Raw genomic sequence first — 22,071 nt, forward strand, 5'->3', positions numbered from 1 at the left:
CGCCTCTCTATTAATGTGCTTGGACACAGAGCTCTGTGAACAGCCAGCCTCTTTAGCAATGACCTTTTGTGTCTTGCCCTCCTTGTGCAAGGTGTCAATGGTCGTCTTTTGGACAGCTGTCAAGTCAGCAGTCTTCCCCATGATTGTGTAGCCTACAGAACTAGACTGAGAGACCATTTAAAGGCCTTTGCAGGTGTTTTGAGTTAATTATCTGATCAGAGTGTGGCACCAGGTGTCTTCAATATTGAACCTTTTCACAATATTCTAATTTTCTGAGATACTGATTTTGGGGTTTTCATTAGTTGTCAGTTATAATCATCACAATTAAAAGGAATGAACACTTGAAATATATCAGTCTTTGTGGAATGAATGTATACATTATACAAGTTTAACTTTCTGAATGGAATTACTGAAATAAATCAACTTTTTGATGATATTCTAACTCTATGATCAGCACCTGTAGTTTCCCAGCTCTAGCCTACTGAGTTTTTAGCTTCTTTTAGCTCATAGTTTTGGCCTTGTGACAACCTTGCTCAAGTGTCTGCTGGACATGTAGCCAACACCTTCACATGAACTACATGACAAGGTAATATTTAGTTAATAATATAATGTTTTCTGCTTGTTTTGCTGCCCCTTAGTGGCCAAAATAAGTAACAGCTTTAACATTATAGTTACTGAATGAACAGGTTCACACATAGGCTGTTACAAAAAGGGTCAAATCTTTGTTGGCCTATAACGATTTTGATAAGTCTTGGCAAAGTGTTCCTGCTGAGCAGTGCCTTGAAATGGACATATGCCCTCCAAGACCAAATCTTCTTTATTTCCACAAAGAATTATAAACACATCCGCCCACTCTTGACTCTCCGGGAATCACGTGGTTCTCGGGAAAATGCCGGACCAAACCGGCTTTATTTCCACAAAGAATTATAAACACACCCGCCCACTCTTGACTCTCCGGGAATCACGTGGTTCTCAAACATAAAGCAGTCAGTTGCAGGCGTTACACTTCCGGCTGCTTCCAAAATAAAAGCTCTATAAACTTCTGCTATGCCACAAAATTATCTGTAGACCTTGCCATGCCTCATCATGGGCTATAGGTGGCAGATGAGCTAACCTTGAATAATTGAATGAATGATGATGTTGGTGAGTGTACAAGTGCATCTCAGAAAATTTGAATATGATGAAAAAATTCAATACTAAACCCTGTTAGGCCTCTGTCCACCCTGTTATGTTGGTATTTTTCCTTCACAGTTTATTGAAATTACCAAATATTAAGTATATTTGTATTTACATAAAGATACGGAAGGAATTGATTATACAGTCAAGAGACGTTGAGTAATTCTTGTTATAATTCACTTTTCTTGAGAAAAAGTGGAATAATATGTCCCCTTTTCATAATGTGTGCTTGTTTTTCTCAATATAGGCCTTGCCTACACTGTTTAGAAATTATTTTATTGTAAAACAAATATCTAATAAGAGTGACGGACATATGATTTCTATAAAAATGTAATTTTAGTAGCATTTAAACAGTTATGTCTAAGTCCTTAACAGGGTGGACATTTTCCGCATGTCACATGTTGTTAATATATCTATATTTTAACCTCCCTGCACTGGCTGCCTGTACATCATAGGATCCATTTTAAGATTTTTTTATTTGCTTTTAAGTGTCTTAATGGTCTTGCCCCACCCTACATCTCTGAGCTGCTACACCTCTATAGACCCACCCGTTCTCTCAGGTCAGCCGATCAACTGCTTTTGAGCACAAGCTGAAAGGGGACCGAGCTTTTGCTGCAGCAGCTCCTAAACTTTGGGACGATCTACCTCTGCACATTAGACAGGCATCTTCAGGGTCTGTTTTTAAGTCTCTTCTTAAAACCAACCTCTTTTCCCTGGCCTTTGAAAACTGAAGTTGACATTTCTTGTTTTAGTTGTCTTGATTTTATTGTATGGTTATTGTTTTTATTTGTATTTTATGCTTGTGTGAGCTTTGGCTTTAGGGTCTTTTATGCATTCATTTATTGTTTTACTGTGCAGCAGTTTGTATCCACTTGGATTGTAAAGTGCTCTATAAATTAATTTTGATTTGATATTTAATACAATAAAGGTGCCTGACCTCTACCAATGTTAGATATATCCTTTATATAATAGAACTTTATAATATAGGTACATCAACTATTTATTCTCCAAGTTATGAAGTCCAAATGGCACCCTATAAAAAAAAGACTATATATAAAAAATGACCCAGAAGGTCATTGCTGAAAGGGCTGGCTGTTCACAGAGTGCTTGATAAATGCATGTTCATGGAAGTTGACTAGAAGGTTAGTGAGCCAGGAAATGAGCTACAAGTATCACATTCCTAGTGTCAAGTCATTCCTGAACCAGAGACAGCGTCAGAAGCGTCTTACCTGGGCTAAGGAGAAAAAGAGCCGGACCGTTGCTTAGTGGTCCAAAGTCCTCTTTTTAGATGAAAATAAATTTGGCATTTCATTTGGAAATCGAGTTCTCAGAGTCTGGAGGACGAGTGGAGAGGCACAGAATCCAAGTTGCTTGCAGTCCAGAGTGAAGTCAGTGATGATTTGGGGTGCCACGTCAGTGCTGGTGTTTGTCCACTGTGTTTTATCAAGTCACTGCAGCCGACCAGGAGACTTTAGATTATTTCATGCTTCCATCTGCTGACCAGCTTTATGGAGATTCTGATTTCCTTGTCCAGCAGGATTTCCACCAGCCAACAGAGCCAAAACCACTAGGAACTGGTTTGCTGACCATGGTGTTACTGTTCTTGATTGGCCAGCCAACTAACTTGACCTGAACCCCAAAGAGAATCTATGGGCTATTGTCAAGAGGAAAATGAGAGACACAAGACCAACAATACAGACGAGCTGAAGGCCGCTATCAAAGCAACGTGGGCTTCCGTAACACCTCAGCAGTGCTACAGGCTGATTGTCTTCATGCCAAGCTGCATTGATGCAGTAATTCATGCCAAATGAGTGAGAGCATAAATTAACCTTTTTCAGAACTGTTCAACTTTTCAGAAGGTCTAGATTTCTGTATTATACATTCTTTATTCTAATATTTTGAGATTCAACAACAAAAAGCCGTATTTCACTTAATGTGTAATAAATCTAGGATATATGAAAGTTTCACTGTTGGACTTAAAATACAGGGAAACTTTATTTCATGTTGTTCGAGTTTTCTGAGATGCATCTGTATTGGTTGGCACCACAGGTTAAATCAAAGCATTGTGTAACCACCATGCAACTTCAACTGTAGCAATTAGGCAAAAGAGACTGACGCAAGCTAATGTCAATATGGTACAATGTTTAAATGGTTTTATATACAATACAGCCGTCATAGAAAATCAGTCAATAGTTAAAATATTACCAAAGTCAACAATAAAAAGAGACTGCCTAATTAGAACAATTATGAATATATAAAAAACAACAACAATAAACAACAGCTGAGCCCACAAAAACCTCTAGACACCTCTAAACACAGCAGAACCTTTTTCATGATCATCAGGATGTAGACATTGATCGGAGACCGGTGTCAGACCAGTATGAAAATGGTTGTGAATGATTCAAGGAAGCTTTTGGCAAAATCCTTTGAATCCTTCATCTCTCTTTACTCTGAATATGGGGAACTCATCTGTAAAACAAAAAGGAGAACAACATTAGCAGCAGAACGTATGGAGGACTCATCTATAATACAAAAAATACGTACATTAGCAGCAGCCTTTTGTCAATGCATAAAAATATTATTACACATTAATACACATTTGGTACACTAGTTAACATTTCCAGCAGCAGGACAGTGTGTCAGGGATTGTGTCAAAATAAACTACAGTGTGTGTCTTCATGGTAATGGAGGGACATGTCACTCAATGCAACAGTGAGGCTCAGTAAGGTGTTTTTAATAGTTTTTGGACAACAATGGATTTTATAAATATTCACAAAAAATACAGAATATTACCAGCATTTTACAAAAGAAGTGGTACAGTCCACCAAATTGCAATGCATGCAAACTTACGGTGTCAATGTCGAAGCATAGGTGCTCGTTGAGCATGTCAAACTCCCCAGGAGTCATTGGTGGCTCAGGAGACTGACAAGAATGTGGTGTGTTGCTTGCATTTGAGCTAAAATAACAGAGAAAGGGAGATTCTACAAGTGAAGGGACTACTTCTAATTTTCAGTTCTCAATATGCTGTAGGATGTGTTGACAGCACAAGCAATGTGTCAAAATCAATATCTATTCCCCAACTTTGGTCCAATAATTAAATGTCAGGGTCAAATTTATGGTAAAAAGTTTTTTTTAATGACTTAAATACAAAGTAAGTTGAGTAGGGGTCTTGTGTGGTCTTCAAATGAACTCACCGCAGTTCTGAGATGGGAATCAGGGTAGATGGTATGTATGGATGAACTGGAAATTTAACAGATACGAGAGATACAAGAGAGATTAGTGTCATAGCCTAAAATCTATGCACAATTCAAAACAAGCTCTCTGCATGGACTCTAAATGATGAAATCGTTTTGCTCTCTTGCCTTTGCTTGGCTGACTATTGTAAAGCCGTCCGAAGGCCTCATCTTTGGGGATGTTGGGGTAGAGGAACTTGAGCGGGTTCTCTGGGACAACCCCGTCTGAGATCACTTTGTAGTCTCGGATGATGTCGGCAAACGGGAGAGCGCTGAGCCGGTTTTTAGTGTATGGCTCCACCGAGTTGAACTTCACTTCCCCTGTTATGAAAAGTTACTGTTAGCAAAGCATAGTATTAGATCAACTAAAGACGACAGGACAGAAACCCAGCTGAAATATAACTTTACCTATAACTTATATGACTCGACACAAGTGGTCTGAAGGAAGTGGTATATTTGAAAGAGACCTCACCATTGTCGCTGTGCTCCACCCAGGTGAAAGTGATTCCTCCGAGGTGGCTCTCACTGAAGCGTAGGAGGAATGTTCCTGGTTCTCTGTCCTTTAGCAGAAGGCGCTCCATCTCTTTACTCACAAAGCCCATAATATAGCTGCATGGATGGTGATGGTGCAAAAGAAAAATCCAACAATGAGCTTTTTAGGCTTTGCACTTAATGTTTTTCACATCACATTTAACATTCTACTGACATTTCTTTCTGTAACAACCATTGGCTAACTTGTGGTTAAGTTGTGTAGCTTTGTCTTTTGCGCTACCCCTTACGTACAATTTAAGTGTATTAAACCTGGATAAGGAAACTAATCCTAAAAAAGGCAAAGAAAGTAATAATTGCTGCAGTTTTACCACAAAGTTTAGAACTAGTCAGACAATTACAGGACAAAAACCTGCATGATGGTAAATATAGTGATTATTGATAGTTCTATAACTTTGTTACTTTGTTACACATTCTATCTAATCCAAAGCAGCCACCGCTGCTGAATCATTCACTGCTGGTGGCTGTAAGATAGTTTGAGGTATATTGTATGTATATAGCTTTGCTCTGTGCCTTTCTCTCCTCCTTCTGCTTACTTACCCCACATGCACACACCACCTGATCTCTGAAGCTAACCACACCTGTGACCCACAGCAGGCTAGCATCAGAGTGCGTCTGCATTTTTTTGTAGTTCAGGTGATTTTCCACCATCTTGATTCTGAAATCACATGGTTTGAACCGCCATCTTGATTCCAAAATCAGCGGGCCTCTAGCCCATTCTGAACTGGATTTGCGACCACCCACGTGGTCGGATAAACCCCCCTCTCTTAGTCTTTCCCCCTCCTTTGTCTCTCACACCCCACAAACTCTCACTCACACACACCCAAACATTCTCACTCACACACACCCACACAATCTCTCTCACACACACACACACACACACTCTCTCTCACACACACACACACACACACACACACACTCTCTCTCACGCACACACACACACACACACACACGCTTGCTGGATCGTTGTATGTTTTTGTATGATTTGTTTATTGGCTTCATTTCATTTTGCTTAGAATAGTTAATAGTGATTTACTCACTAAAGTTATTGATCATTGATCTATGCTTGAGTTGATTAAATCCTATTATAATTTTAAGAAGTCGTTGCCTGTGATTATTTGTTTATAATGTTGTAGTAAGAGTTGGTCACCACGGCCAGTGTACAGATTCACCCTTCTCTGTTTGCCATCTATAGGTGGACAAACCTTCTTTTAGACTGATCATACTCGGCTCATATTTGGTTATTGGTCCCTGATTCCAGGGTGGTGCCCCGTATTTATTAACTATAATTAATAATTTTGAATATTAATAGTTTTATTAATATGTCTAGAATATCTTTGATATTCAGCTAATAACCAAACCTGACCATATGTTGAAAACCCCAGCATGATTAATTGACTATGTGAGACACGAGCCAATTCTATAAGATGATTCACATTCAATGCTGTAGCTTCATTTATAGTGTATCAATCTTCTCACCTAACTCTAGTTAATAAGCATATTTACCAAAATGTTGAACTATTCCTTTAAGCTGCAGAGTTTCTTACAGTGGCAGTTAGTGGAGCAAGTGACAGATGCTGAAACACATTTGTCCTCACTAGCACATCTAGTCAGAAGCTAGTTGAGGTGCATGAGTATGAATCCAGTTCCTCAAAACAGACTACTGTTCCAGTGAATAGTAATATCCATGGAGGAGCAGTCCTACTGCAGAGCAGAGATGCATTGGGACAGTTGAGGGGGTGAATGGTGCTGTGTGGTGGTACATAGCAAGTGAGCTAGTGGCTTACTTCTCATTCCAGACTGGCAGCAAGTGCCTCTTGATCAGCTCCAGGATGGAGTCTAGCCACATCCAGAAACTGAAAGGCTTTCCTGGAATATTCTCCTGGAAGTATTAAGACACATGAAAAAGGTACAATGAGGGTTATTTTTTTTTACATCAAACATTACATTCAGTATGTGATGTAGAACTGAAATGGAATGTTCAGCTTGGGCTATACGGCATGGTGCACCCAACTTGCTTTATCATTGGCCACTAGATGGCACAACCATTCTGGAGATGAGACCACATGGTATTTTGTGTGGTACTGTATATACTATTGAACACTTACCTTGGAGAACTTAGACCAGGACACTTGATAGTCACTACAGGAGGAATGCTGACCTACAACATACAGTAAATAACATACATGACTGTACAGAAGTACCCAACATTCAATAGCTTGGCAGTTCAAGTCAACAACTATGGATCCTGTTACAACGTCCAACTAATGCCTTCTCTGCATAAATCAACTCCCTGTCATGTCATGTCTTGTCAGCTATCATGTCAGCATTTACCTATGTGGTCAGGATGTTTGTTAAGTTGTCAGTGTCCAGGTGGAAAAAGTTGCTTAATGCCACCACAAACATTTATTTTGTTTCAGTCACCCAAAATCTACAGTCACCATGTAGTTTGAAAACTGTAGGGAAATCATACCGAGAAGCTTTTCTCCCAGCATGGTGAGCTGGTCCTTGTTGAGACCTTGACCAGCAAAGGTAGAGAACTGCCAGCTAAGAACCTCAGAGAGCTGGTTCCAGGTGGCCCGAGGTGGGTTCCCAAAGAACGCCAAGTTCTGTGGATTATAGGAAAAGGGTAAGAGGAGGGGTGTGCGGGTGTTGAATAAACTAAACTTTAAAACAGTTTCAATAAAAACTGAACATTACAACCTCTTTGAAAGTAGCATTTATTGCTTTGATTTTAGTTAAGAGTACCTAATGAACCGGCAACTAAGTGTTTGTAACACAATCCACTTAAAACACATTCAAAAATGCTTTTTGTCACAGTGTGTTAGCTCACCCTTGGCTCATCAGTCAGAAGGTTATACCACATGACGGAGGCCCAGCCTCCAGGCAGCTGGCTCACGTTGGAAATGACCACCAGTGGCAGAGAACATGTCTGGAACAATTCACATACACAGTGGGCAAGTTGCAGCTACATCCACAGACAGCCAAACATCAAGTCAAATCTATGCTGTTTCTGACCTCCAGATCAATGGTGAGGCCCTGCACTGTGAAGCAAGCCTCGAAGCTGAGAGAGTGAAGTTCCTCTGTCACGGAGAGCAGACCCTGCAAAGCACACATTATAAACATTTTAATTATGGGGGTAGAATTATTTTAGAACAGGTCAGACAATACTATCAATAACATATCTGGAACATTTACTTATTTGTATTCCAAAATTATGCACAAACACAATTAAGCATTACAACAGAATAGGTGTTATAAGACCACTTTGCTGGTATGTAAATGACTAACTCATTTGCGTTTCTTACCTCATTTCCCTTTGTACCATTAATATATTTCTTCTCTTTCAGCTGCTGTAAGATACAAACTCAATGTCAGTCGGCTTAAAATCAACAAACATAAACCAAAAACTGACACTTTGACAAACTGGTTAATGTTTTATACCATTTCCAAGTGTGAATGACACTGGATTTAATCTACTGATACTGTATGATAGCTATTTCCAGCTACTACTCAAATTATGAACTCACAATACAATGACTTTTTCATAAAGTTATGGCGAAATAAATAGCTATTCCCGTTCTGCCAGGAAGCAGTTGAGGACTTATTATGTGTGCTCCTCAGGTGTTGATATTTTATTATAACAAATGACACAAGCATAAATATAATCAGACAGTGTTGGGTTGCCTTACCAGGTGTCTAAACTCAACTGAGAGGCAGCCGTTTGAGTAGTCCTCAATGTCCATAACTTTAGTGTTGTTGGTCAGGATGAAAAACTGACGACTTCTGAGGAGAAAAAAGAAAATAAAACAAAAAAGCCTCATGTATTTGTCAAACTGACACAGCATCAAATGCTGGCTTTTTTTAGTAGATACAAATGCTACTGTAGCTGCTGAAATCTGAAATGTGCGTAAATTCTTCTGAGATTTTAAGATTTTAACTGGTTTGAAAATAAAAACTCCAATCTTAAAAAAAGCCTTTTGTAACTATAAAGAAAAACAACTTGTTTTCAGATTATTGTAACTATCACCCGTCTGTAGAATTTGAACAACTTGTGTCCCTGGAGTATTTGTCCTACAGTAAATGTAGAAAATCGCAGCGTCTTCGAAAAAAACTTTGCAGAAATTGCATTTTTATAGTTGCTTCTAAGCTGGGCGATGAATTTCAGACTAAACATTTTCCTCCAGTAAAGTGATGTTGTATGATGTTTTCAGTCATTACTGCAGTATGAAAACATGTCTGTATTGGTGAAGTGTACTGTTCGCCACAGTTCTTTAAACCTGCTAACTCTGCTGCTACACCACTTTTTTCTGTGTTAACATTAAACATCAGCAGTACGTCCTGTATTGAGCTTGTTTGTACTCACACTCTGCCAGGGGGGAGGTCCCTAGAGACACAAACACACATACACACACATATAGAAAGATTAGAGAGAAAAGAATAGGACTTTTATTTTTAGTTATGCGCACTTATGTTCAAGTAATTATCTCGGCCTGTAAGTGCAAACCAATTACAAAAATGTAAACATCTCACTTGTCAACTGTTGTTTTCACTTTCAGTTGATAATCCACTTCAGGAAGTTTAACCAGGAGTCTGAGAGAAATCAGGAAGAGAAAACAAACGCATGATTTAATTCTCAAGATCACTACTATTACCTATCCCACCACCATCCATCCATCCACTGTCAATCGCTTATCCTGCGTACAAGGTCGCGGGTAACCCACCACCATTTGTTATTATTGTTGTATTGTTATTTTATAATAAAATACAAATGAAAATGCAAATAAACCCAAACAGAACTGATTTAGGTTTAAACAGGAATGAAATGGCTGACAAATCTAGAGCACAAAATCATGAAAGCACATCACGTCACATGTTGATACCTGACTTTGGTGGTGAATTGTACTCCGGTCTTGATGATGAGGGGTTTCTGTGGATGTGTGGGCATGCATGGCTGCTTCTCCACCACAAATGAGCTGAGAACAAACCACACCTCATATGTTCATTTCACTTGACAACTCATCATGCGGCATGACTGTGGTTTTAACAAGGCCATTAGTGATCATGTGCCCCCCTTTAGCTTTTACGTAGCTGGGAATATTATAAAAGAAGAAAATGGTATTCATTTTACATTTTGTCAACAAAACAACTTTGAAATTAGCAGTCAGGTTTGGTCTATCAATTTAGGCTATGATGTCTGGTGGTTGGCAAGTACGCTGATCAGCTATATTTATTCATCGCTGACCATGAGTATTGACTTGGCTTTTCATCTATACCTGCTTTAACATTCTGAATTTGACTGCTGAAACTTTCAAACAAACTTCCTTCCTGGGGGTGAGCAGTGGGTAATGTCACAGATGGCCTAATTATACAAAGCACCGACTTCACAGATACCACAACTCACTCCAAATTAAATAAAACAGTTGGCAGCCTCGTTGCAAGAAAACTATCATCCCAGTCACTGTAAGACGTTGCTGACCTTCATGAGGTGTTGTTATTTAGATCTCTGTTTATGATTTCTTGGAAACGCACACATGTAAAACCAGAGATCCCTCACAGTAATCATGAATACACCTGCATTATGTTGCATTTTTTAAGTACATGTACATACTTTGTGTCGCGTCCTGTGTTGCGTTGTGTGGTGATCAATACCTCTTGATGAGGTGATAGATGAGATACTTGACTCGCTCCTCCATCTGAGGTTTTTGCAGGGGGATTGGGTCACTTTCGTAGGTGACCTTCACAACCAGCTCCCCAAGTTTGTCCAGCTGACGTTTGATCTGGAATAGACTCTGGGCTATCAGAGTAAACCTGAAAGGGAAAGGAGAGAATAAGGGAACAGGGACAGAGATTGTGTAGTCCCGAGTACAATCTCTAGTATAGTTCTCTGCTGTCTGGGTCGCGGTGCGTCTGGGCAAGGGAAGGTGAAAAGCCTGATTATGCATAACCCATTAGAATTATGGGTGAACAAAAAGGTTTATCGGGTAATATTTAATTTAAATTTTTTTTAAATTGTATAATGTCTTTTTTTATCATGTTTCCCTTTGCTGCTTTTATGTTTTGTGTAAAGCACTATGAATTGCCTTGTTGCTGAAATGTGTTATACAAATAAACTTGCCTTGAAATATTGTGTTGTGCTGATCTGGGTTTAGGAAACTACAGGGTCTAATCAGAACTAAGTTTGACCCCCGCTATCAAGCCAAAAAGGTTTTAGGATCATATATGAGGCTGATGTACCACCAACACTGCTGTGGTCAAATGAATGAGCTTTTTTGTGATACAAAAGTAATTTAAGTACTGTATGTGCTAAATCAAATGATTAGAACTCCTGTTCATGTGCTTCCCAGTGCACACTTAGACAAAACATTTTTAACATGAACAACACTGATTCCTGCTCTCAGCGATGGGGGACTCTAGCTAACATAGCCTACTAATGATTAGCAGGTGTAATGTTTTCTGTTTTCACCTTAGTTTAGCTTGTTAGCATGCTAACTTTGGGTAATTAGCACTAAACACAGCTGTACAGCCGAGGCTGATAATTCATCATTCAGGTATTTGTATAGTAGTAAGTAAAAAACACAATTTTTACCTGCTGCCGGTGCTAGATTTAAAAAATGTTAGGCAAAGATGAAGTAAATATAGTAAAAAAAAGTTATGGGATCACCAAAGTTACTACAATTCATCCTGAGGGAACGAGGTGATTCAGTGGTTGTGGAGACATTTCACAAAACTCAACCAGATGTTGGCACTACATAAAAAGCCCCGGGATCACCATAGTCAGTAGGATTCATCCTCTGGGCATGATCTCCCAGAGGCCGTCCCAAAGTTTATAAGATATTTTAGTCTGGACCAAATAGGAGGGCCAATCTATAGAGTCATGTTGCTAGCTAAAAATATATCTGCAGCGATTTACTGCTGTGCTTTTACACTAAAGTAACGACAAATTAATTTTACAGAAACCCTATGTGACAAACAGGAGGGGTTTGAAAGATGTGGGCATTTACCAGACAGGGCAAGTCTACTGAAACATGCTCTTGGTTGCATCATGTGAAATGTAGGATCCATCGTAGGATCGGCGCTTGACCCATGCTGGAGATTAAAAGTCCATACATCTGTGCCCTTGCTGCTTTGATCTCAGGAGAACCCTTTCAGCGTTCACATCTACTTCACATGTTCTGGACTTTACACGTGCACTTTATATGCATGTTTATTCATGTAACTTTACTGCTGTAAATTAGTGATTTCAGTAAACATTCAGCTCATTACCAGCTCTGCAGCTGGTCCAGGCCGGTGAGCAGCGGACCACCGATGGCAGCGATCTGCTGCCTGCGCTTCCAGTCCTGCAGCTCAGGGTTGAGCTGGGAGGTCATCAGGTCATCAATCTCTTTGATCACAACATCCATCTTTGATAGGATCTCCTAATAACAATATAAAAAACATCTGTTGTGGTTTATGAAATGTAAATAATATGATGGGTATTTATTTGTAGACTCATGAAGGGTTGGCATTTTTATCTTTTTTATATTTGTAGACATGGTGATGAGACAAATGCATACCTTCCTTTTAAAGTCAAGCCTGTTGAGCATTTCCTGCAGCCTTGTTACTTCCTGTTTCATCATCTCTGAGTTCCTATCTGTCGATTCTTAAAAACACACGCACACACACACACAACCACACACATAGTGTTACACTTGTGTGTTGCGGGCTGTGCAGTTTGCACAGTAGAATAACACTGTTTTAAATGAGCTTCTTCTTTTCACAGCTTGTGCACACATCTTATAACAGAGCTCACCTCGAGACTGTAGGGTCTTGTAGCAGAAATCAAAGTCATCCTGCATGTCCTCGATGTATTTCACAGCCTGGTCCATCAACTAGCCACAGACAGACATAGCTTTTTAAAGTTCCTTTCACAGGATGAAATGTTGTAATGTTTAGATATTCCCAAAAACATCAGTGTGTTTGAGCTACCTGCACGCTGCCCCTGATGATCCCAACTCTGCTGTCCATGTTCTTCTGCCTCTCAAAGGCCACAGAATTCTGCAATGATTTCTCCAGTGGACCCTGTTAGAAAATGTTTGTTTTAGTCACCCTTTTCTTTTGTATTTATTTACTTGCTGTGTGATCTGTGTTATGGTTCCAGATAAAACCAGGTACAGTGGAAGTCAGTCACAGTTGGGGGTGCTGAGAGGTCAGTCTATACAACAGGGACTAATGCACGAGAGCTGAAGGAGGTGAAGAGGAAGAGACATGTGTCCTATGGCCAGTTCACCAGAATTTCTAATAATGCAGATGTTTGATAGAGTCAGCTTGTCACTGTTAACAGAGACTCTTTTTTTGTAGTTTACGTTCTATCTGTATTTGTTATTTGTTGTTTTTGTAATTTATAACCCACAGATGGAATGGTCTTGGTTGGATTAAACTGCTTTGGCAACATTGTTTAAATGAAACATTCATGCCAATAAAGCACACTGAACTGAAATGACTTTGGTCTGCAGTGTAGTTCATACACTTCAAGCATGAACCACAGAGCTGTACAATAACAATGGGCTTCATGATCAAAGGTTTTAATATCATGTCAACACTTCTATATTCCCACGCCTCCTCTCTCTCTCTCTCTCACTCACGTTGCATCACACTTTTTTTATCAACTGATTGTTTTTATAATTTCTGGTTTTACCCCCCCTACTTCCTGCGTCCTTGGCTAAAACAAAAAACTGTTTTTGTTTTATAGTTTCTTTATTAAAAATTCCAATTAAAATATTTTCTCATGAGAAATCCTTTCTTTGGAATACAGTGATTGGGATTGTGGGTGTGTATGAAGTTCTACCTTCCTGGCAGCAATTGTGACTTACCAGCAGCAGCTGTTATTAAGGAACAAGAGGGACTTTCCCCTTTGAGGGAGAAAATGTGACAAACCTGTTCTTGCATGCAGGCGCTGGAGAGGATCCGGCGCTCTTCCTTGAGGCAGGTCGCTATAACTCGTGCCATGACTGCAGGGCTGGACGTGTATTTCACCTGTGGTGCCAAACACACACAAAGGTTACAAAATCACCCACTCACACGGATTTTATTTTTTTTAAGAGAAATGTACAAAAGCCATAAAAGATTAACTACATAGTTTCAATTTTGCATTGGTATTTAGATCCAGAAAAAACAAGTTAGGAGGAAATAGTTTTTACAGAGATTAGTCACCTGGGCCTTCTCAGAGACATGAGAATTTACTGGAAGTACTTTAAGGAATTGTATGAGCAATGAGGCTCAACTTGAACTTCAGTCATAAAGAATGTGTAAACAGGTGGCATGTACCCGACGGTGTGCACAGATCTGGAGTATGAACATTTTTTTCCAAAGGCGTTAACCATAATGGTTTTTGAATCTTGGATAAAACTGCATGAACAAAATAAAAATTTACTAGGCAGTTACTTGAATAATAGGAAGATTGTTTTTTTAAAGTAACTCAGTTCACTCTTGGAATGAATTACAATGATGATTTTGCCTTTGGAGCATCTCACACACAGGGGAATAAATTTGATATGTTGTATTTTAAATGGGTGTCCCACCCTCATGAATGATTATAGTCAACTATCAGCCCAATGACCAATAAAATTTCAAGGACTAAATTCTTGGCAAATAATCAGTGCTTGTGGCTCATATGTTTTTCAAAAATATCCACATTCTTGTAATTGGAGGCGATTGTTTTCGATTGTTGTCGATTGAAAGGGCATCTTGTCATTAGACCCTCCCTGTCTGGTAAAAAAACCCACGTCTTTTAAACTCTTTGCTCCCAGTCGGTAACACAGGCTTCCTGTTACAAATGAAGAGTGTGTTGTTTTGCTCATCAAGCCCATTCAAAAGTCTGCTTTGAAAAGAACGGAACATTCTGCGGCGGCAAGAGGAAAGTTTTTCTCCCGCCTCCAGGTGTGACCACGTTTTCATGTATCAGCATCATTGCCAGGATGATGACTGAGGATGCATCAATACACCTACACATTCACTTTCATTCAGCAGCGATGCTGTTTATCAGAGAGAAGCAGCAGATTTGTTTGGTTTAGTGTTTCCAGCATTTGAAAGCTGCCCATCATAGGCTCATTTTCTCTTTTCAAACATCTTTGGTGCTTATCACTTTCTGCTGCTGTGTATATGCAATGCACATCTCAACAAGATCACTTGTCAGTCAAGCCAGCATGTGTGTGGGAATTTTCTTGAATATATATTAAAGGTCAAACAAAACTTGCCAGAGGGGGTTTCATAAGAAAGATTCTGCTTGAATGTGGCTGATAAGACAAACAATTGGAAGAGAGATTCAAACGCCGCTGTGGCTTAAACATCTCTTGATATATGGATCGGTGATACAAACTTCAATCGCACATCGCAACAACTACAACAAGCCACAAACACCCTTGACTACCGCATGGGAGAAACTGCTTCCTCTGAGAAGTGTTGCACATTCAGATGCACAGGAAACAACATGAACCTCACTGGTTTGTTCTGCAAAGGTATATGTCTTTTCCAGAGCAAAACGTGTGCTGACGCTTATGACATCAGTGAGCTCCAATCTCAACAAAACATCCTGTACAGCTCCTGAACCTAACTCTACACTCTCATGAGCTCACTGAGAAATTACCTCCAGAACACATCGACATAAAAGAAAGTGACATTGGAAGTTTTTTTTTTTCCCTTAGCAAAAGAATAGACAGTCTTCAATTTTGTGAACATCTCCAAAAGGTCATATCAGTATTTGCATGAACTCACTTGTATTTGACATTTGAATAGTAAAAGGTTGCCTCTCCTTGACAACACCGAAAAAAACAGAAACCAGTTACACTCAGACACAAACTGACTCCCAAATTTTAAAATTACAGCCAGTACATCTTACTTCCCTTTCTCCTCCATTAGACATACACTATAGAACACAAACTACTTCTCCTTATTGGAGCCATGTTCACTTCGACTGTTGCAAAGGCTGACCGTATCGTCAGTCAGTGGCAAGCACGCAACTTTTCTTTTTACGGGGAGTAAAACATTCATGACACCCATTTATTTGACAACTGTACAATGACATTACTGTAATGTAGGCAGATTCTATATGCAGGCATATAAGTAAATGCACTGTAAGTAGCCAGAAACACAGAATCCCAAAGGAACATTTTGAACAGACCTGATACAGTATTTTGTTCCAGGGCATTTGTCTTTGCTTCCCATGAAGCACTGCAAATGCCAGGGATCTGTGGAAATATAAAACCTTTTGTTGTTGACCTTTGTCTACCCTTTCTTGTTCTGTTATTCCTTTGGGCTCTAGATAGTTGTATTTCCTGATTCATGCTCTTTTTCCCTCCTATTGGACTTCTGTCTCCTTTTGCCCGCCTCCCAATTCGTAGCCTCAAACTATGTAAAGTAATTATTTAATAACAACATTTGGATCTTGTTCCCCCACAATTATTTAGTTGTTGTTTCGTTGAGTATGGCAAAACTAGGTCATGAAGGGATGCGAGGAGGGTGACACACCTGTAGCTGCTGTTGTATGATTTTCATGTTGTGTCTTTGTAGGAAGTTCATCTCCCGTGAGCGTACCCTCTCCAACTGGGACAGCAGGTTGGTGAACAGCACCGCTGCCATTGAGTCATCATTAGCTGCTGTGTCCCTGAAAAACAGACAGTGTGTGATTGTAAGGAGATTCAAGATGGCTGGTTTAATGCTTGTAAAACAGAGAAAGAGACACTCAATAATAAGTAATTATGTGCGTGCGATCAGTTTTTAATTCCACTTTTTAAGTACAACTTCACATAGTAGTAACTGCCAATGGCTGCTAAAAGGTGACTTTATATAATTACCCAGAGATCATGAAAAGTGGTAATGGTCTACTGAACACTCACATAGATTTTGCTCTAAGGTGATTTGTAATGAAGCCTGACATGTTTCTGTATCTACAAGCTTCTGAACATGTAAAGCTGTGCATATGCTTGCATATACATACATATATGTAAATAATGTTAGCATGAACATTAGAAGGCAAGATTGCATTTGTCAGTTTGGAAAGAACAAGAAAGGCAAAGAAATATTTCAATCTACTTTCATTGTTTGTGGGGGGGTTTTGTCCACTTGACATCATGTGACATTATCAACTTCTACTTATATTTCTGGCCACCTAATAAAATTTAACTCTAATTCACCCTGTTTTAGCCCTGCTTTGGTCTCCACTGACTCTGCTGCTAAATGCTCCACTATACTGTCCAGCTAGTTCCAACTATAACTACAGTGGGGATTTTCTCTGTTTTCTTCACTGACACTGATGACAGTAAAGTTGCAGCTAAAACAACAACAGCGAGATGAGATGAAAGATGCTAAAACGCTCCGTTGAGTTGAGGGGAACTGCAGCATGGGGGCTCTGCGGGTTAATTTCTGCAAGCGACTCCTTTTCACATTAAACACAGCCATTTGCTCCTTTGTTATAAATATATTGACTAGTGGATCTTGCATGAAAATCCTTCTTCAACCTCATAATTTAAGTCTAAATAAAATCAAAGTGAAAAAACAATTACATACCAAGACATGGTTCTGTCTGGCAGCCGGGCTCAGTTCACACAAACTGCAAAAAATACATTTTCTCACTCACCCTTAGTGGTTTAGTCCATGTTTTCTCTGAGATACCCACTGCTTCCACACTAATACACTAGAAGTAAGTGAGAAAATATGCTTTTTTCCTGTAATTTGGATTGAGTGATCCTTAAAGCGCAAAAGAAACCTTGCCTCGTGTGTGTTAGAAGAAGGGGGAAAGGGCAGGACCACCACTAACACACACACACACACACACACACACACACACACACACACAGGGAGCAGGACTCACCAATCCTGAGACTCGATCCAGCTGGCCAGACCCTGCCTGATGTCCATGGGGAAGTTATCATCATACAGGTAGTCCACATGTTCCAGGAGTCTGATCTCCAGCTGCTGAATCTGCTTCCACTGGCTCATGCTGCCCTGCGTAAAGACACCACAACACACACACACACACACACACACACACACAAAGGCAACAGACCGTCACCGCCACGCGCTTGAAGTGAAGTTATAAGTATCTTAAACGTAATGTATAATCCATGATACACAGCCTATATTGTTCATTGCCATAATTCGCTTGGTACTGGCCAAGTTCAGTGCTGTTTTTCTCATATTTGTTACCTGAGATGTTTCTGCGCTGCTCTCCTCTCAGTCTCAGTCACCATGTGCAGTTGTTTCGCTCTCTGACTTTCGCTTTTTGATGTGTCAGCTCAGGAAGCGATTTAGCCTAAACTGTCAGGGGCTGAACTCAGGTACTCAGGAAACCCGCCCATTGTATCACTGCATACTCACTCACTTACTCACACACACACGCACACGCGCGCACACACATACGCACACACACACACACACACACACACACACACACACACACACACACACACGCACAACACATTTCTCTGTGTAATGAAAGAAGAATGAAGCAACCCGTTACCGGTAAGATGAACACAGGCCTACGTCACAAGCATGCTCGTGCAGGGGTGGGGGGGCGCTTGGTGCATGCCCTTTGATGACCAAAGTGCCATTTGGCAAACTTTCCTTTATTTATTATTAATTACTTATGACCTTCCACATGATGACCTCAACAGCATGTCAGCCCACAATGTTTCAAAGCCAGAGCTGGGAATTCCCTACAATCTCACCATAACAGACATACATCACCAAACAGGGGCCACTTTGATTTTGAGTAATAATTATGTCCTATACAGAGTTTACTCTAACAGTTATTCTTTATTATTTTTGAATAACAGAGGAGGAAAAGCCTCAAGATTTGGACAAATTAAAACACTTCAGCTTCTAAAGACAGACTGATTAATGCAAACTCTGCAGCTTGTATTTCATGCTATTCTTTAAAAGTGTACCGTATAGGTTTATGTTTGTGCCTATCCTTGTACATTTGTATGTGATTGGTGTAGGCGATGTGTTACAATGTGTTTTCTGCATTGTCCCTTTAAAAAAAACAACAACTAAGTAATTAATTAAAAGTGTTATCCTTTGGACTATTAAGTCCTTATCTTCTAATTCCTTAAGTTCCAATTCTTTAATAGGCTGCAGCCTCTACAAATTGCATTTTAACAGAAAAATAAAAATAATCAGAAGTTGAATACCGACAGTCCAATAGTGGACAGCAACTAAATACATTTACTTTACTTTACAAATTAGAGGTATTTGTACTTCATCAAAAAAAATGAGTTCATTATTATTGCACCGAACAATTAAAACCTTGTAAAGGTGGTTTGAGTTTCTATGGAAGCTGTTGCATTCATCAAAGCACAAAAAGAGTTTTCTCATAATTGTGACTTCTGTGTCTTGAAATCATCACATAGCCTTTTATAATTGCAAAATGAGAAAGACATAATTACAATTGTAATAAATAAGTCATTTTATTGTAACTGAGACATAAAGACTTTGTAAAAGTTGCACCTGCAGCTTTAAATTTGTAATTGCTGAGGTAGACATGAGCTGGCTAACATGATGATGGAAAATGAGGGTCCTTAATTAACACCCCCCTCTCACTGCCAAAGAATTGTTTGTGTAATCATTTGTTTTTGTAACTACTGAGACACATTTAGAGCGGGGCAACCAGCCAATTCTTGAGGTTGAAATTATAATGTTATGGAAATGTTATTTAATGAGGCACTTCATATGGATGCCGCAGAAGAAATTAAATAAAACCTGTGACTTCACATTGCATGTGATCAGCAAATGAAAGTTCACAAAGTAGACAATTTTTCGGAACAGAAAACGCCAGCTATTTGATGTTATGACAAACTTCAGTTGGTGGAGTGAAGGTCACATGAAACCAGTCGTATACCAGGAACAAATCTTGAACTTGAAAGTGTGAACTAAATGAACATGACACTACAGTTTTTTCAGTTAAAATCCAGCCCAAGTTCAATTATATTTTCTACTTTTCAATATCTAATTCAAAACTCAGATGACTAGAAAAAAGCCTTTTCATATCTGTCTCTAATCTAGCTGTGCACCGTACAGAATAGAAGTTACTGTACAAAACAAAAGCTACTGTAGCATTGTACAGTGCAGTAAAGAGCAATGTCTTGACATAGCAGAATCATCCAAACTATTGTGGAGAAACAATTATTTTTGCGTAATTTAATTTACCTCACATCTCATATTTGGCCCCGCAATTCTCAAGAAAATGTGGCATATGTAGCCATCCCCAACATCTCGCTACTGTGATATGTCCCCATCCTCTATCTCTATCCCATCGACAGACTCTTTATACAGTCTATGTACCCATCGCACTCCTCCTCGCTGATGAGCCACTGAGTCCACATTACATTTTCATGAAGTGTGGTATCTGTGGTAAACTGTGTTTTTCCTCTTTGGTGTAAACGTGTTGTGCAATCAGCAAAACTTAAGACAATGTAAGGAAAAAATCAAAGCTGGCAGGCTATTTATAATAAAATTGGTAGAGCAACACCTGTCAGAGATGTGTGGAACATGATTAAGAGCATGCGAGGAATCAGAAGGGAATGGCAGGATCCATTACTGAAGATGTGGGAGGAAGCAGCAGTGTCTGACAAAGAGAAGGCAGAGATGATAGCGAAGGTGCTTACTCTTGTTCATATTTCCGATAACTTGACGGAGGAGGGAAAGAGAGGAAGGGCAATGACAAGATCAGCGCATGGCGACTTACTTGAAAGAAGGGTTGACAATGGATGCTTCAATTACTGTGGAAGAAATGAGGAGGGCAATAGCAAGATCTGGACTAACATCTCCGGGGAAGGATGATATTTGCTTTGTAATATTAGAACATTTAGGTGTCTTAGCATCTACTAAGTAGCTAGGATTTTATAATAAAGTATGGGAATTAGGGAAATTGCCAGCTGGGTGGAAAGAAGCAGTAATTATTATTATAGGAAACCAGGGAAGGATTCGTTAAGTCCAATGAACTATAGGCCAATAGCACTTACGTCACACATAGGAAAGATAATGGAAAGAATCATTACAGAAAGATTATCATTTTACGTGGAAAGCAGAGGAATTTTATCACCTCATCAGAGTGGATTTAGGAGGGTAGAGGAACTATAGATCCTGTTAAGTGTTTAGAAACAGAGTTAAGGAAAGCGCAAGTTAATTAAGAATCTGTAGTGGCAGTGTTCTTTGATGTAGAGAAGGCATATGATATGGTTTGGAAGGAGGGATTAATGATAAAAAATCATTGGAATAGCAGGTAGGACATATAATTGGATCATGGAATTCTTGTCTGAGAGAATTGTTGATTATACAAGTCAGAATTGGGACAGCTGTATCAGAAAGATATATGGTAGAGAATGGTACTACTCAGGGCAGTGTCATTAGCCCTGTACTCTTTTCCATTATGATTAATGACGTTTTTCTCAAGTTCAGGGTGATATTGGATATTGGTTTGCATATTAAGGGTAAAATACAAGAGGCAGTTGATGTGGTGGAAAGATGGTCATTTGCATGGGGGTTCAAGTTTGCAATTGGGAAAACTTAAGACAGTAGTCTTCACTAAAAAGAGAGCGGTCGATGCTCAGTTAAAGATGTATGGGCAAAAGATAGAGTTAGTAAAAGTCTGTAGATTTTTGGGTATGTGGTTTGATGATAAGTTAACATGGAATGAACATATCAGTAAGATAAATACCAAATGTAAAAAGATACTGAATGTGATGAGATGCTTAACAGGGTCAGAATGGGGAGCAAGTAGGGCTGCTATTAAAAATGTGTATATAGCGCTGGTTAGATCGGTATTAGATTATGGGTGTATCGCTTATGGATCGGCAACTTCATTAAAGAAGTTATTGCTGCCGACTCCTGTGTCTGCTCTTCAGGTTGAGGTGGGGGAAATGCCGCTGCATATTAGATGTAAACAGTTAATGATGCACTACTGGGTAAATCCGCAAGGGCAGTCTGAGGCTCGACATCCTAAACAAAGATACTTCTCCCATGTTGGGAGAGTGAAAGGGCCAAACGAGGGTATTTTGCATGGAAATGTGAGGAAATAGCTGGAGACATGACATTCAAGGAAGATATATATCTACTGTGCCATTATCCGTAACACCAC

General features: G+C 39.5%; 1 protein-coding gene across 3 annotated transcripts; it reads right to left on the bottom strand.

The window, feature by feature from the left end:
• Positions 1-3,138: 3,138 nt before the first annotated feature.
• On the bottom strand, positions 3,139-18,272 carry LOC123973392 (signal transducer and activator of transcription 4-like). Of its 3 annotated transcripts, none has more exons than XM_046053370.1 (24): positions 18,141-18,272; positions 17,806-17,934; positions 16,464-16,599; positions 13,875-13,973; positions 12,927-13,019; positions 12,751-12,829; positions 12,515-12,600; positions 12,225-12,376; positions 10,611-10,769; positions 9,842-9,934; positions 9,492-9,551; positions 9,325-9,345; positions 8,651-8,741; positions 8,267-8,311; positions 7,977-8,060; positions 7,792-7,890; positions 7,432-7,567; positions 7,067-7,119; positions 6,746-6,840; positions 4,882-5,018; positions 4,539-4,730; positions 4,371-4,416; positions 4,027-4,132; positions 3,139-3,645 (listed from the first exon to the last, which is right to left on the bottom strand). In XM_046053370.1, the coding sequence occupies exons 1-24, from the start codon at positions 18,182-18,184 to the stop codon at positions 3,622-3,624; spliced, it is 2,259 nt and encodes a 752-aa protein (XP_045909326.1). In that variant the 5' UTR covers positions 18,185-18,272; the 3' UTR covers positions 3,139-3,621. The 3 variants fall into 3 exon arrangements, with proteins under 3 accessions (XP_045909326.1, XP_045909325.1, XP_045909327.1); XM_046053369.1 differs by having other exon boundaries at positions 8,651-8,744; positions 18,141-18,271; XM_046053371.1 differs by having other exon boundaries at positions 8,651-8,744; positions 17,806-17,939; positions 18,141-18,246.
• Positions 18,273-22,071: the final 3,799 nt, after the last annotated feature.

This window comes from Micropterus dolomieu, linkage group LG07 (assembly GCF_021292245.1).
Source record: "Micropterus dolomieu isolate WLL.071019.BEF.003 ecotype Adirondacks linkage group LG07, ASM2129224v1, whole genome shotgun sequence".
NCBI lineage: Eukaryota > Metazoa > Chordata > Actinopteri > Centrarchiformes > Centrarchidae > Micropterus > Micropterus dolomieu.